The following is a 13,643-nucleotide window of genomic DNA, read 5'->3' on the forward strand; positions in this document are numbered from 1 at the left end:
AATTTGTATGTTGTCTTACAATTATATTTGAACTTTGTTGCATTTTTATCTCAGAGGAAAAATCACTGTAGGGTTTTTTAACAATGTTATTTCAATATTGTATCTTTCGAATTCTAAACTTCACTTATCTTATATAATGGGTTGTCTTAATGCTTCATTCTGTCAGATTAATCAATTTTGAAAAATAAATTATCTTAATAAGTCAAAAGTGCTTTGACGAGATCGACTGTGTTTTGAATTACTTGATTATAATTATTTCAAAAAATCTTCAAATCTACTTGTAAATCAAACAAACAATGTCACACATTCCTCAAGTTGGTCTACAATTAAACATGTCTTCATATACCAAGTTTTGTAAGCATAAGGAGAGCTGGAATCTGGATACTGTCAATGCGACTCAAATATAGGTTTGTAAATCGTGAAGCGACTTGTCGTATCTTAGATTCTTTTAACTTAAAAACTTGATAAACGTTTGTTATATTAATTTGTCTAATGTTTTCAATTTAAATATTTTCAACCAACATATTTTATTATCTACTGCTACTTTTTCACCCCAAAGCTGATACTTATAACATCACCAATACGTATTCCTCTATTCTATTTGCACTGATTCGTTCTTTGAAGGATCACTAAGTGTGAATTATATTAGGCATAGACCATAACATTAGTATAAAGTAAGCAATTCATTGTGAACAATTCAATTTTTTCTCGCTTTTCTGATAACTTCTTACATTATTTTTTTTTTTATAAATTTCAACTAGTGGAAAACCATTGTCTAGAGTCTGTTTATTGTCAAACCTGGTTGAGAGCGTCGTACAAACTTTCATACAAGTTTTCAAGATTCAAGAGGACAACAAGTTCCCCCGTCTCCATGCAAACCTTGATTCTATTTATGTTTCGACAGACCTAAAATAAACAGACAATTTAGAATTAAAATATTGAATCTCTATTTTATTACTTCATAAAAAAAATTTGGATATGCTGATTGCTAAATTTTGTAAATAAGGTACCTACTTTCGTATGGTCGTCTGGGAATTAATTGCATGCAAAATTAAATTTACACATAAGAAAAATGAACTTATCACAGTAAGGTAATGTCTTGGCATTTTTTGAAGTTCAGAATCATTTTTCCTGCGTTCCTTATCTTTAAAATATGAAATGAATTACATTATGTGTTACTTTTTTTTACTCTCTATACCTTATGAACATCTTCCGTATATAATATGTATATTCAGCTATTTATCTAATAAAACAAAAATTATATCCAAAAATACAATTGAAAGGACAGCGGGGTGTGCAGTAACATTTGAAAGAGCATAATCCTGAGATTAACATTTAAATTTCAGACCATCGGGTAATCAAACAGACGTAGGCCAAGGCTTATAGTTGGTTTTATGTCAATCGAAAATATTTACATTTGCAAATGTTTTCCTTTATATAACACTACTGAAAGCAAGCGTTTTTGATAACTGTATAAATACAGGTACAGGGTCAAGAGGTCATATATGTGCGTATGGATAAACGTTCAACGTAATTTCTCAGTGACGTCATAAAGGGTCGACGCGCGTTCAGTGGATTACATACATGCCGTTGGGTTTGAAAAATAATGCATTTCACACTTTAAAAGTCACAATCAGGCAAATTTAAAGTATGAATAAGTTAAAAATGTTAATATAAGTAATAAGGTATCATTTTTTGAGTTTCATTGGGACGGGTTGGCACATGATCAAATCTTCAATAAAGCCCGAAGGGCTTTATGGGATTTGATCACCTGACCAACCCGTTTTACATCCCAATAAAACTCAAAAAATGATACCTTATTTCTTAACTGTTTTCATACAAGACATCATTTGTGCTTTTCTTGAGAAACTCTAAGTCAATTCTTTCCTTGTCAAGATCAATTATCGCACGTTTTTATGAAAGCTATCTCGACGTGACGAGATAATTTTTCTTGCATTGTAACTGACATTTTTGCATTGTTAACTTTTAAAGTTATCTTATTCAAGAAAAGAATTTTGCAAAGAAAGCTATAGATAAAATTTCTCAAAGTATTTAAAGACGATGTTGTAGTTATTTTCCTAAATGTGTAGCAAATTAAAAGAAGAAATGATCTAATTATCTGATTATGTATTGGACTCCTAACAAATTCTATTACCGAGAATGCGTTCGACTACTGGAATGGGGCATTTTCAATTTTTCATACATAATGAACTTGCAATAAGATATAAATTCAACAGAGAAAGAGAGAGAGAGAGAGAAAAAAAAGAGTAATATTATCTAGAGGGAAATGAGTACATATCATATTTTATATATATGCACATTTATACTGTTTTCATTGATATTATGACCCATTACAAATGACATAATGGTTTTATTTAGTTGCTAGGAGATGTCTTGGGAAATAAAGTATTGTTTTAAATAATGTATTTTTGACTTATTTTACTCATTTTGATTCATTTTTTTTTTGGTCTGTTATTTAGTGGCCAGGATTTGATTTGATCACAAAAAAGTCAAATAGTTTACATGAACTCGACAAAAAGTTGTTATTTATTTGTCTTCTTTTATGCGATCATTTTATTGAAAATTCACAATTCAATTCAAGAACATTTATCTCGTCTAAATATCAATCGTAATAAAGTGTGATATCTTATCTTGAAAAGAATGGAAATTTGTAAGCGGTTTTTGCCGACAAAACCAAAAGTTATCTCGAATTGACACGACATCAAGCATTTCTAATGACAAAAGTTATCTGAAAGGTATAAACATACCACCACAAAGCCTTCGTATAACACAACAAGAAAACAAGAAAATGCTCTACATATATATTATTTAGATTGTATATAGCTTTTTCATATATTACATGTAACAAAGGAAAAATTCACCAAAGACATTACTAAATAATTGAACATCAATTGCATACAGTGTAAATAACGGATGTTTACACATGTAATGGTGCGTAGAATCATTCTCAGATTCATACAAGAAATATAGCATAAAAAACCTGTGTGTACTCCTGGTCGCAGGGAAAACTGCTTCCAAATATAGTCACAACAGTTTGTTTTTCATCGTGCATTTGGTGTCTTTTAGTTGTGGCACTCAGTTTGTGTTGCAGTACAGAGAAAGATTCGTAGTTCTTTGTCAGTAGCAACAGATATCTAGATCCACTGTAAAATTTAAAAGTACCTAGTTCACTTTCTTAAGCAGTATCCTGAGTATAAATGTAAATGGATTGAAAAGTTTTATCTGTGCTGACTCAAAAATTTCACATCAAGCATATTTCTAAAGCAAATAATTATCAAGATAGGTAGGACTGATTTCAGTGAAAATTTCCGATGTACATAAATAAATAAAATTTAAATTGATTTTTTAAAAATATTTAATGTTGGTGAACAAATTGAAATCATAGTTGTCAGGAATGTAATCATGTCATGTAAATTTCCTTTTTGATTCAATTCAAAAATACGTACTCCTCACGTCCTGTTAAACTTGCTTCAATTAGTCCTGTTGGTGTGCATTCAGGATCGCCTGCTGTTTTCTGACATAAGCCAAGGAAAAATCCAATATTAAAGACTAAATATAAAAATCATAGTGACTTTCATAATTATGTACAAAATTACCTTTAAACTGTATGTTGGAACAGAACTAAAATCTTTAAAAACAGGTAGTTTTCATAAGCTTAATCATACTATAACGTAGGACTGAAGTGGAACAAACGTATTATGAATTTCAATAAAGGCCTACATTCAGTACATGTAATAACCAATATTTGCCACAAAAAATTAAACTTTGGCTGAGAAATATATAATTACGCTATAAAACTGCTGGATATTTGAACACTTCATAGCATTGATTATTTTTACAGTATAAGCAATTACATCATATATCAGATATGACGTCAGATACATGTAATGACTCATGTTAAAAGTGTCCATAAGTTATTCAGAAAAATGTTTATATTACGTCGATATTTTGAGTAATAGTCATCTAGAACAGATCTCAATATGTTGATGTAATGTGTAGAGTATTGATATCAAAGAAATAATTGTCTTAATGTTGATCTATAGCAGGCCTGCATTTTGTTAATGTAATAGCTAAAATTAAACAAATTTTCCTTTTTTCCCTTTCCCTTAAAATACTGATAATTCTTAATAGTTTGTGACTATATGTAAACAGAATTTGAAATTACGCTACTCTGAAAATAATAATTATGATTATTTTATGTTACACCGAAACTTTCTGTTTTTAAATAAAAACGCCCAAAGTTTCCAACAAAGTTTATTTTGTATTCCCGTGTAACACTTTACACACAGGACCCGACTGAGTAACTAATTGAACACACAAATTCTACGCTAAATATTAAGAACTGCCCAACCTACAGACAGCCAATCACTGCTAAATTAACCCGTTAATTGTGAACACTATGAATTCTGCATTTTCTCATGGCCAGCACTTCGGACATTCAATCCCCCTGAGACTCGGGTGATAAAAGTCAGCAATGCTGATACAAGAGCTAAATTTCCCAGCCAAATCTTAATGAGCGGTCAAGACCTTATCACATAAACAGATCACTGCAGTCTGTAGCTTAGAGCAATTACTACAAATCAACAAGATTAAGATAATATAAATCAAGAATTAATTATATAAACAATTTCACACAAAATTTCACTTTAACACCTCCCTTCCAAAGTTAAAAATTTAACTGTCAATAGTTGAATTTTTTCAAGTTCATAATTCTGTATATAGCAACATTAAATTTAACCAGTCACTAAATTCACTTTAGCCAGTCCAAATAAGTATTAAACAGTTAATAGCAATTAATCATCAAAAGAATAATATATAAATCCAAAATGAATTTCACTGTAAATCCAAACTGAATGCACTTGAATTTTATGAATATAAAATTTTCAAAAAAATTCCCATAATTCACAAACACATTTCACTTTTCAAATTCTTGATAATCCGTCTGCATTTGTGTTTTAGCTTCCTCTCTTATATCTAACTTCAAAGGTGTACGATTGTAGTGCGAGGGCCCAACGTAAAAATCTCTGATTTTTATTCTTCAAGCGATGCAACCATGTCAGTGGATTGTAATCTGTTTCTACGTAAAACTTCCTCCCTTCTAGGTAATACGAAAACGATCCAATGGCCCAAACGATAGCTAATGATTCCTTCTCTATCGTTGAATAGTTCTTTTCCCTTGGAAGTAACTTCTTACTAAGGTAAGCAACTGGGTGATCACCATCTGGCAACTGTTGGCTCAGGACAGCCCCAATTGCTTTATTACTCGCATCTGTTTGTAGTACAAACGGTAAATTGAAGTTCGGATTGACCAAAACAGGAGCTGTCATCAGGGCCTCCTTCAGTTTCTTGAATGACTGCACTTCCCTCTCCGTCCATTTTAATTATGCGGGTTGACTTTTTCTCAGTAGATCAGTCAGTGGTACAGTTATGTACGCATAATTTCCTATATACTGGCGATAGTATCCAGTTAGCCCCAAGAATGATCTTAATTCTTTCTTTGTCAAGGGAAGCGGAAAATCCTCCATGGCTTTCAATTTCCGAGGGTCTGGTCGAATTGATCCCCCTCCAACTATATGTCCCAAACAAATGATTTCTGTTGCTCCCAACTTACATTTTGATGGTCTGATGGTAAGATTGGCCTTATGAATACGCTGAAGTAGCTCTGTTACATGTTTGATATGGTCTTCCCACGTCTGACTGTAGACAATTATGTCATCAAAGTATGCAACAGTATTTTGAGTTCCATCTAAAATACGATCCATAAGTCTTATGAATGATGCTGGAGACGTCTTCATACCAAACGGCATCACTGTAAACTCGAAAAGGCCAAATGGGGTGATGAAGGCGGATTTCTCACGTGTTTCCTTTGCCAGAGGAACTTGCCAGTAGCCTTTTTGTAAGATCAAATCTACTCAAATATTTTGCACTTCCAATTTTCTCAAATATTTCACTCATGCGTGGAATGGGATAAGGATCCGTGAGAGTTATTTCATTCAATTTTCTATAATCAACACATATTCTAATTGTCCCATCAGGCTTGTTGACAAGGACAATTGGTGAGGCCCACGGACTTTTGGATGGTGTAATAAGTCCTTGTTCTAACATTTCATTCAAAGACTCCACTTCCTGTTTCTTAGCTTCCGGTATCCTGTAAGGTCTCTGAGTAATTGGATTCTCAGACGTTGTTCTGATTGTATGTGAGATAACATCACACTTTCCCGGCTTTGATGTGAAAATTCTTGAAAATTTCTGACAAACATCCCTTAAACTCTGTCTCTGCACTTGTGTCAGCCCATGTCCAAAGACAAGATCTGAAATGGTTTCTGTGGTGTCGTTAGGAAATTGCTGTTCAATTCCAATTTCATTTTATGTTGCTGCCAGTAATGTAGCCCGGTTATAACGACGAAGTAAATTGATATGGTAAGTAACAAGTCCACGTCGTCCTCCAACATTGATTTTATAGTTAACATCACTTATCTTGTTAACCACACGAAACGGTCCTTTCCACTGAGCGGACATCTTGTCAGGTTCGGTAGGGAGTAAAAGGAGTACTTCATCACCAGGACGCAAAGTCCTTTTGGATGCTGAGCGATCATACCAATCTTTGATTTTCGACTGCCTCATTTCCAAGTTGTTTTGCACGAGTTGTGTCACATCAGCCAGTTTGTTTCGGATATTGACGACATGATCTATCTCTGATATTTTTATTTCCTCCTCACCAGTCATGAAGCTCTTTAAAACACTAAGAGGACCACGTACTGGCCATCCATACAACAGGTCAAATGGTGAAAAACCAGTCTCCTCATGTGGGACTTCTCTGTATGCGAAAAGTACATATGGAAGTAGTACATCCCAATCTTCGCCATTCTCCATACACAACTTTTTCAACATTGATTTTAACGTTCCATTAAATCTTTCAACTTTGCCATTTGCCTGCGGGTGATAAGGTGTTGTAGCTATCCCCTTGATTTTGATTTTCTCATATAAATCTTTCAGGAGCGCACTCGTGAAATTTGATCCTTGGTCAGTGAGAATGGTTTTAGGAATTCCAACTCGACTAAATAATGTAATGAGAGTGTCGGCTATTCGTTCAGCTTCACAACTTGGTAAAGCGAAAGCTTCTGGGTATCTCGTAGCTTCATCAATGACAGTCAGAATGTATTTATTACCTTGAGTTGTCCTATTGAGTGGGCCGACGATGTCCATTGCTATCTTTGAAAACGGATCAGATATGATAGGTGTGTTGACCATAGGTGCTCTTTCCGCACTTCTTTTTGCCACTTTTTGAGAGGTGTCACATTCTGCGCAGTAGTCCGACACATCTTGGAACAATCCAGGCCAATAAAATGACGCAATAATACGTTGTTTGGTCTTCTCAGTTCCTAAATGTCCAGCTATTGGCTGATCATGTGCCAGCTTCATCACTGCTTTTCTTAGCGATGCTGGAAGTACCACTTGTGTTCCCGACAGATTCTTTTTCTTGGAAGTCCATTTTCGTTTCAATATGTCATTCTCCCAGTAAAACGCTTTATGTTCTGTCTCAGTTTGTGATACATTTTTGAATGCTTTATCCCTACAATTTTTGAGTGTTGGGTCTTGTTTCTGAAGATTCGATAGTTTACTTCCATTCACCACGCTCAACTTTTCCAATGAAATTTCCGGTAAATCAAGGTTCACTTCACCAGCATCATCGTTAGTTACCACGACGTTTAAGTCCCTTGGTACGACATCACATTTATTCATGCGATTTTTCGCACTTAATACATTTTGTTCTTGTTCTTTTGCTTTGGCTCTTGTAACCACAGCTGCAACTTTGTACCTCTCCAGAACATCTATTCCCAATAAACCATCTGCAACCAGATCAGGTACTAAACCTACCTGAACATGTCCCTTAAACATTGGAGTTTCCAGGTTAACCACTGCTAACTTAGCCTCGAATGGCTGTCCAATAGCTGTAACCAAGGAAGTAGTTTGTCCATGTAGAACACATTTTGGATCAACAAGATCCTCCCGCAATAGCATCATAGATGCTCCAGTGTCCTTGACCACTGACACTTCCACATCATCCACTTTCCCCGGAACATAATGTAAACCCCATAATGCTCCTTTCACGAAACACGACGCTAGATTACCTTTCTTTGGGCATTTGTTTGCATAATGTCCAAAGTTCCCACAGCTAAAACATTTCACTTTTTCCAAACTTTTCTGTTTTCCGGAGTTCCCCTGCTCCTGGCTCTTCTTCTCACCTAACACTTTAGGATTTTGAAGTTTTCTGTCCTCGGCCGATTTTGTTGGTAGAATGTAATCTTCAGCAGCTTCAACTAACTCACTACTTCCCTTATTCCATCTAATCCACTGGGCTTGATGAGGAGATAACGCCTTTAAGAAATACTCTTCTCAAAACTTTTGTACGGGATCTCTCTCATCAATGAAACGACTCAAGTACAGATCTATCCTCGACATTAATCCTCTGTAAGTTTCTCCTGGTCTACGTTTAATTTCCTCCAGGAACTGAAAGTAGTCTGCTGGGCGCTTGCCGAATCGATTCAAAAGAGCCTTATACAGGCCTCTGTATCCCGAAGTCACTTGCTGCGACACTTCTCGAGCTTCTCCGGTTAAAAGTGACCTAAGCTGTAAAGCTTTTGAGTTCTCAGTCCAACCTGCATGCTCAGCTACCACATCAAATTCAGAGAGATAGCACAAAATGTCATCCTTTTCCTGATTAAATGGTTGAAGTTTAATTTTTGGCATTCCTGTCGAATGTGCTCCTGGTGTTGAATTGGCCTTCTCTAGCTGATTCCAAAATTTCTTTTTCATGTTCCAATTCAAGTGTTTTTAAACGTAATTCATGTTCCTGTTTTTGTTTAGAAAGTTGTAATTCCAATTCCAAGTCCTGTTTCCTAGGCATTTTAAATCCGCTTGTTAAATCCAAATATATGTATAAAATTTCAAACAATATTTCACATTTAATTAGGATCCTTTACCGCTGCCACCACTTAAAATGTTACACCGAAACTTTCTGTTTTTAAATAAAAACGCCCAAAGTTTCCAACAAAGTTTATTTTGTATTCCCGTGTAACACTTTACACACAGGACCCGACTGAGTAACTAATTGAACACACAAATTCTACGCTAAATATTAAGAACTGCCCAACCTACAGACTGCCAATCACTGCTAAATTAACCCGTTAATTGTGAACACTATGAATTCTGCATTTTCTCATGGCCAGCACTTCGGACATTCAATCCCCCTGAGACTCGGGTGATAAAAGTCAGCAATGCTGATACAAGAGCTAAATTTCCCAGCCAAATCTTAATGAGCGGTCAAGACCTTATCACATAAACAGATCACTGCAGTCTGTAGCTTAGAGCAATTACTACAAATCAACAAGATTAAGATAATATAAATCAAGAATTAATTATACAAACAATTTCACACAAAATTTCACTTTAACATTTTAGAATTATCAAACAAAATATGCAATTCATAACATTAAAATAAATCAAAATATGACGGGGGGGGGGAAATAATGATATACAGCATATATGTGTTAAAGACATGCTTCTTATTTTTAATATGGAAGTTAACAAGAGGCTTATGGGCCACATCGCTAACCTGAGAAGCTTTGACAATTCTGTTCTTTTCCAGATTCCCCCCTTGTAATACATATTGTGACCCCACCCACCCCTTGATCATAATTTGAAATCGACACTACCCAAGGATTCTTCCACTTAAGTTTCAGCTTTTCTGGCCCAGTGGTTCTTGAGAAGAAGATTTTTCCTATATATTTCTATGTAAAACTTTGATTCCCCATTGTGGCCCCGCCCAACCCCCAGGGGTCATGATTTGTAAAATTTCAAATCTACACTACCCCAGGATGCTTCGACGTAAGTTTCAGCTTTTCTGGCCCAATGCTTCTTGAGAAGAAGATTTTTTAATGACCCAACCCTATATTTTTTTTCTTTTCTTGATTATCTCCCCGCAGTTAAAATAAGGCTGTATGAAGGCTCAAAATGCCTTTAAAATATACATTTTATTCTGAACCAGATTTTAATTTAATATGTAATCCTTCTTTGAAATTACAGACAACTTGAGATACATTGTAATAGTTTAGCTAGGTTTTATTTTAAAGCATTTATGTGATGTCACATGACTGTGTTGATCACGTGATATTCCTATTTATTGCATAAAAATCGCTACGGCACAAATGCAAAGCAAAAATAATGGGCAAAGTTTTTACATAGATCAATTTATCGTAATCTCTAGTACATAGAAAGTGCTTGGGGCAGTTTTAATTTTTACGCGTTTTTACAAGTTTGGTCAAAATTGGCCCAGTGGTTCTTCAGAAGAAGTCAAAAATGTGAAAAGTTTACAAACGGACGGACGGACAGACGGACAAAATGTGATCAGAAAAGCTCACTTGAGCTTTCAGCTCAGGTGAGCTAAAAATGAACCAAGTAGTTCTAGAAGCCAACACGTAATAACACCTGTTTTCAGCAATCAGAGTTTTTAAGGTAGGTCCGTACTTTCAGAATTTTCTGTCAAACTGTTTATTTTTTGATTTGAATAACTTGAATAAGTCATAATCTAACTAAAACACCCATAAAACATATTTTTGCAGGTTAATTTTCATGCAACGTGTCTCGGAGTACATACCTCTAAAAATTCAACATCCAAAATTCAACATAAAGAAGTGTGACATCATATTTTATTTAGTTATTTAAAAAATCACATCAAATAAATGTTGAAACTTATGAAAATCAAAAATATTCATTTTTCAAGAGAGATTTGAAATATCTATTGGAAAACAGTAAAAAATTTATGTTGATTCTGTCCACATCTTTCAGAAAAAAACCACAAAATATCTTTATTTTAAATATTTCTCAAAATCTTATAGGTTTACATGTTAATTTTTCTTTACAGTTATTTAGAATTATATCTTAGGATAGCAAAAACACATACTTTATTATGGTTGACCAGATAAATCTTACAAAACAGGCTTTTGAACACCTATACCCCTATTTTTGGAATATTTATTTTTTCAATCGTTCTTCGCAAAATTAATAAAAAAGAAAATTAAAAAGATGATATAGGCTTAAAATTAAAAATAAAATAGTTCTCAAGTTAGTTTGTTTGAAAAGAATTAAAAAGCTTTAGGTCCATAAAGGCAATTCAGAATTCTCTGTCTGTGTATGTACTAAATTACATATAGATCCTATGGACAGAGTGCAAAGTGGTTATTCCTATATATAATGAACATTAAATGCTTTGTGTGGACAATGACAATTAATAAACAAATATAAACTTGCTACATTATTTTCAATCATCCAGAAAGATTTTATTTCAATAGACAAACGATAATCAAAATTTTATATTGGTGTGTAAAATTAAAACCGGATACGTAAAAGTGTGGACCTGCCTTAAAAAAGTTAGTGTTCTTTATCATTTCGACGTTTTCGATTTTTACGATATCATCTAAAAGACATTTGACTCAATAACATGTACCTAGCCAGGCGCTTTATGAAAAAAGAGTCAAAACTATGTTTACGTCTTAGGTTTGACAAATCGAACTCCGGTCTTACGATCACAAAGCAAACGCCCTGTTACTAGACTATCGTGACCACTGATATGTCAATCAAGAGAGGGGAAACAAAATAATCTTTAAGTCTTACCCCACTCTTTGTAACATCTCTCGAAAGCTTCTTTTCAAATATCTCCCACGGCTTTATGTCTGGATCTTCTAACCCACCAAAATTTCTTAATACTGAATGCATCAGCATCATCCACGTAGGTTTCTTACGACTTTTTGTCGCAAATGTTGAAACCATTTTAATCAAACTAAGTAATACACAAGATTTATTGTTACTGTTCGGTAGAGTTAACAAGAGGCCCACGGGCCTTATAGGTCACCTGAGTATCATGTAACAACTTTCCAGCGATTGTATTTGGTTCGTGCTTTAATCCAAAAGCCATGAAATTCACAAATTTTGAAAGAGGCACAATTGCTTATCAAAGGGCAGATTTCAAAGCATTAATTTATTTTTAGTCAAAGTACCCCCGTGGTACCCCTGACCCAACGGCCCTGAAATTATCTATTTTGAAAAAGGCCCCTTTCTTCATTATAAGGCCAACATTTTTTTTTTATGTTTAGGTTTAGTTATGAACATGAAAATAAAAAAGTCCCAAAGGAGAAGGAAATCATTTTTTTTTTCGATAAATCAATTATTAACATTTGTACATTCTTGTTTATGCTATCCTTATAGGCTCCTTACCACTGGACACATAATGCTTACAAATAGGAAAGTAGAACATTTTATTGCTTATTTCATCATCTGCCAGTTTGGGCCAATTATATAAATTTTGTGATGTTGATCAAAATATATTTTAAAAAATCAATTCTTTAAAAGTCTTTTAATATATCTTCATTTTTTTAATATGTGTTAGGTGAATTTGTAGACATTGTTCTAAAATTTACTTGATCCCTAAAATTATAATTCCTATCGTAAAACAGACAGGGAGTATTGGGGAGTAGGGTGAACATTTTTTCAATTAAGTGTAAAATAATTTTTCTGGCTGATACAAATGATACTACATGCCTGTATATATTTGTATATTCTTGCCTTTTAATAGTTGAATTTTTTTTATTTCTTCAGGTTATTGTTTATTTCTTCCTCAAATGGACTTAACTTCTCCCATAGTTTTATTCATTACATCTGATGCATAAGCAACCCTTTTCTAAAGAATGATGCTTAGACTGTAAGCTATAACAGAGACCTAAACAATGTCGCTGGCAATATGCAATAGCTACCACGAGCAGTTTAAAACCTGGGGGAGGAAAATAATTTACAGTTACCTTTGAAACGAATACATACTTTAATTATTTCACCAGCATGTCATTGTGCAACTTAGTCGTCAGCATTTTATTTGTCCTTTGAACGGGTGAAACGTTTTGAATGGCACTCTTATCGATGAATTTTACACGAAACCAAGCTATCTTCTCGGATCTAGCTTTACTTACCCGCCGTTTCATCGTAAAAGCGGAAGTGCGAGTTCGTAAATTTGAAATCTCGATCCCGACTCAAATTTGACATCGGAAAGAAAAAAATTGTTTTATTTTTTTCTGAAAATTCAAAACCTTGAGCGGAGGGTTTGTAAAAATAAAAATAAAATAAATCCTTGCCTTAAATATATAATTAGATCATTAGCATATTAACCAGGAGCAGAGAAGAAGATTTTCAAAGAAATCATGCATTTCACTATATAATCAATAGAGCCCCGCCCTAACACCAGAACCCCTGACCCAGGGGCCATAAAATTCACAATTTTGGTAGAAGCACTCTTGCTCATCATAACTATGTACTTAGTTGGTTTATTTAATACCCAGGAGCAGAGAAGAAGATTTTCAAAGAAATAATGCATTTTCACTACCTACTCATTTAGCCCCACCCTAGCACCAGAACCCCTGACCCCAGGGCCATGAATTTCACAATTTTTATAGAGGACTCATTGCTTGTTACAATCATGCAAACAGTTTGACTGCTTGATGTCCAGGAGTCAAGAAGAAGATTTTTAAAGATTGCATTAATTTTAGTGGTTTTGGCCCCACCCCTCAGGCCCCAGG

General features: G+C 34.2%; 1 protein-coding gene across 1 annotated transcript in view; it reads right to left on the reverse strand.

The window, feature by feature from the left end:
• Positions 1-13,643, reverse strand: part of LOC134236007 (E3 ubiquitin-protein ligase rnf213-alpha-like) — a 109,568-nt gene that overhangs the window by 45,916 nt on the left and 50,009 nt on the right. Inside the window, exons 39-42 of the mRNA XM_062718180.1 lie at positions 11,695-11,860; positions 3,468-3,535; positions 3,002-3,164; positions 799-906 (exon numbers count right to left, since the gene is read on the reverse strand). Coding sequence (XP_062574164.1) covers positions 799-906; positions 3,002-3,164; positions 3,468-3,535; positions 11,695-11,860 — 505 coding nt within the window. The remainder of the gene's footprint in view (positions 1-798; positions 907-3,001; positions 3,165-3,467; positions 3,536-11,694; positions 11,861-13,643) is intronic.

The sequence above is a fragment of the Saccostrea cucullata genome, unplaced genomic scaffold (genome assembly GCF_032062105.1).
Source record: "Saccostrea cucullata isolate Sc308-1 unplaced genomic scaffold, CSIRO_AGI_Scuc_v1 ctg488, whole genome shotgun sequence".
Classification (NCBI taxonomy): domain Eukaryota; kingdom Metazoa; phylum Mollusca; class Bivalvia; order Ostreida; family Ostreidae; genus Saccostrea; species Saccostrea cuccullata.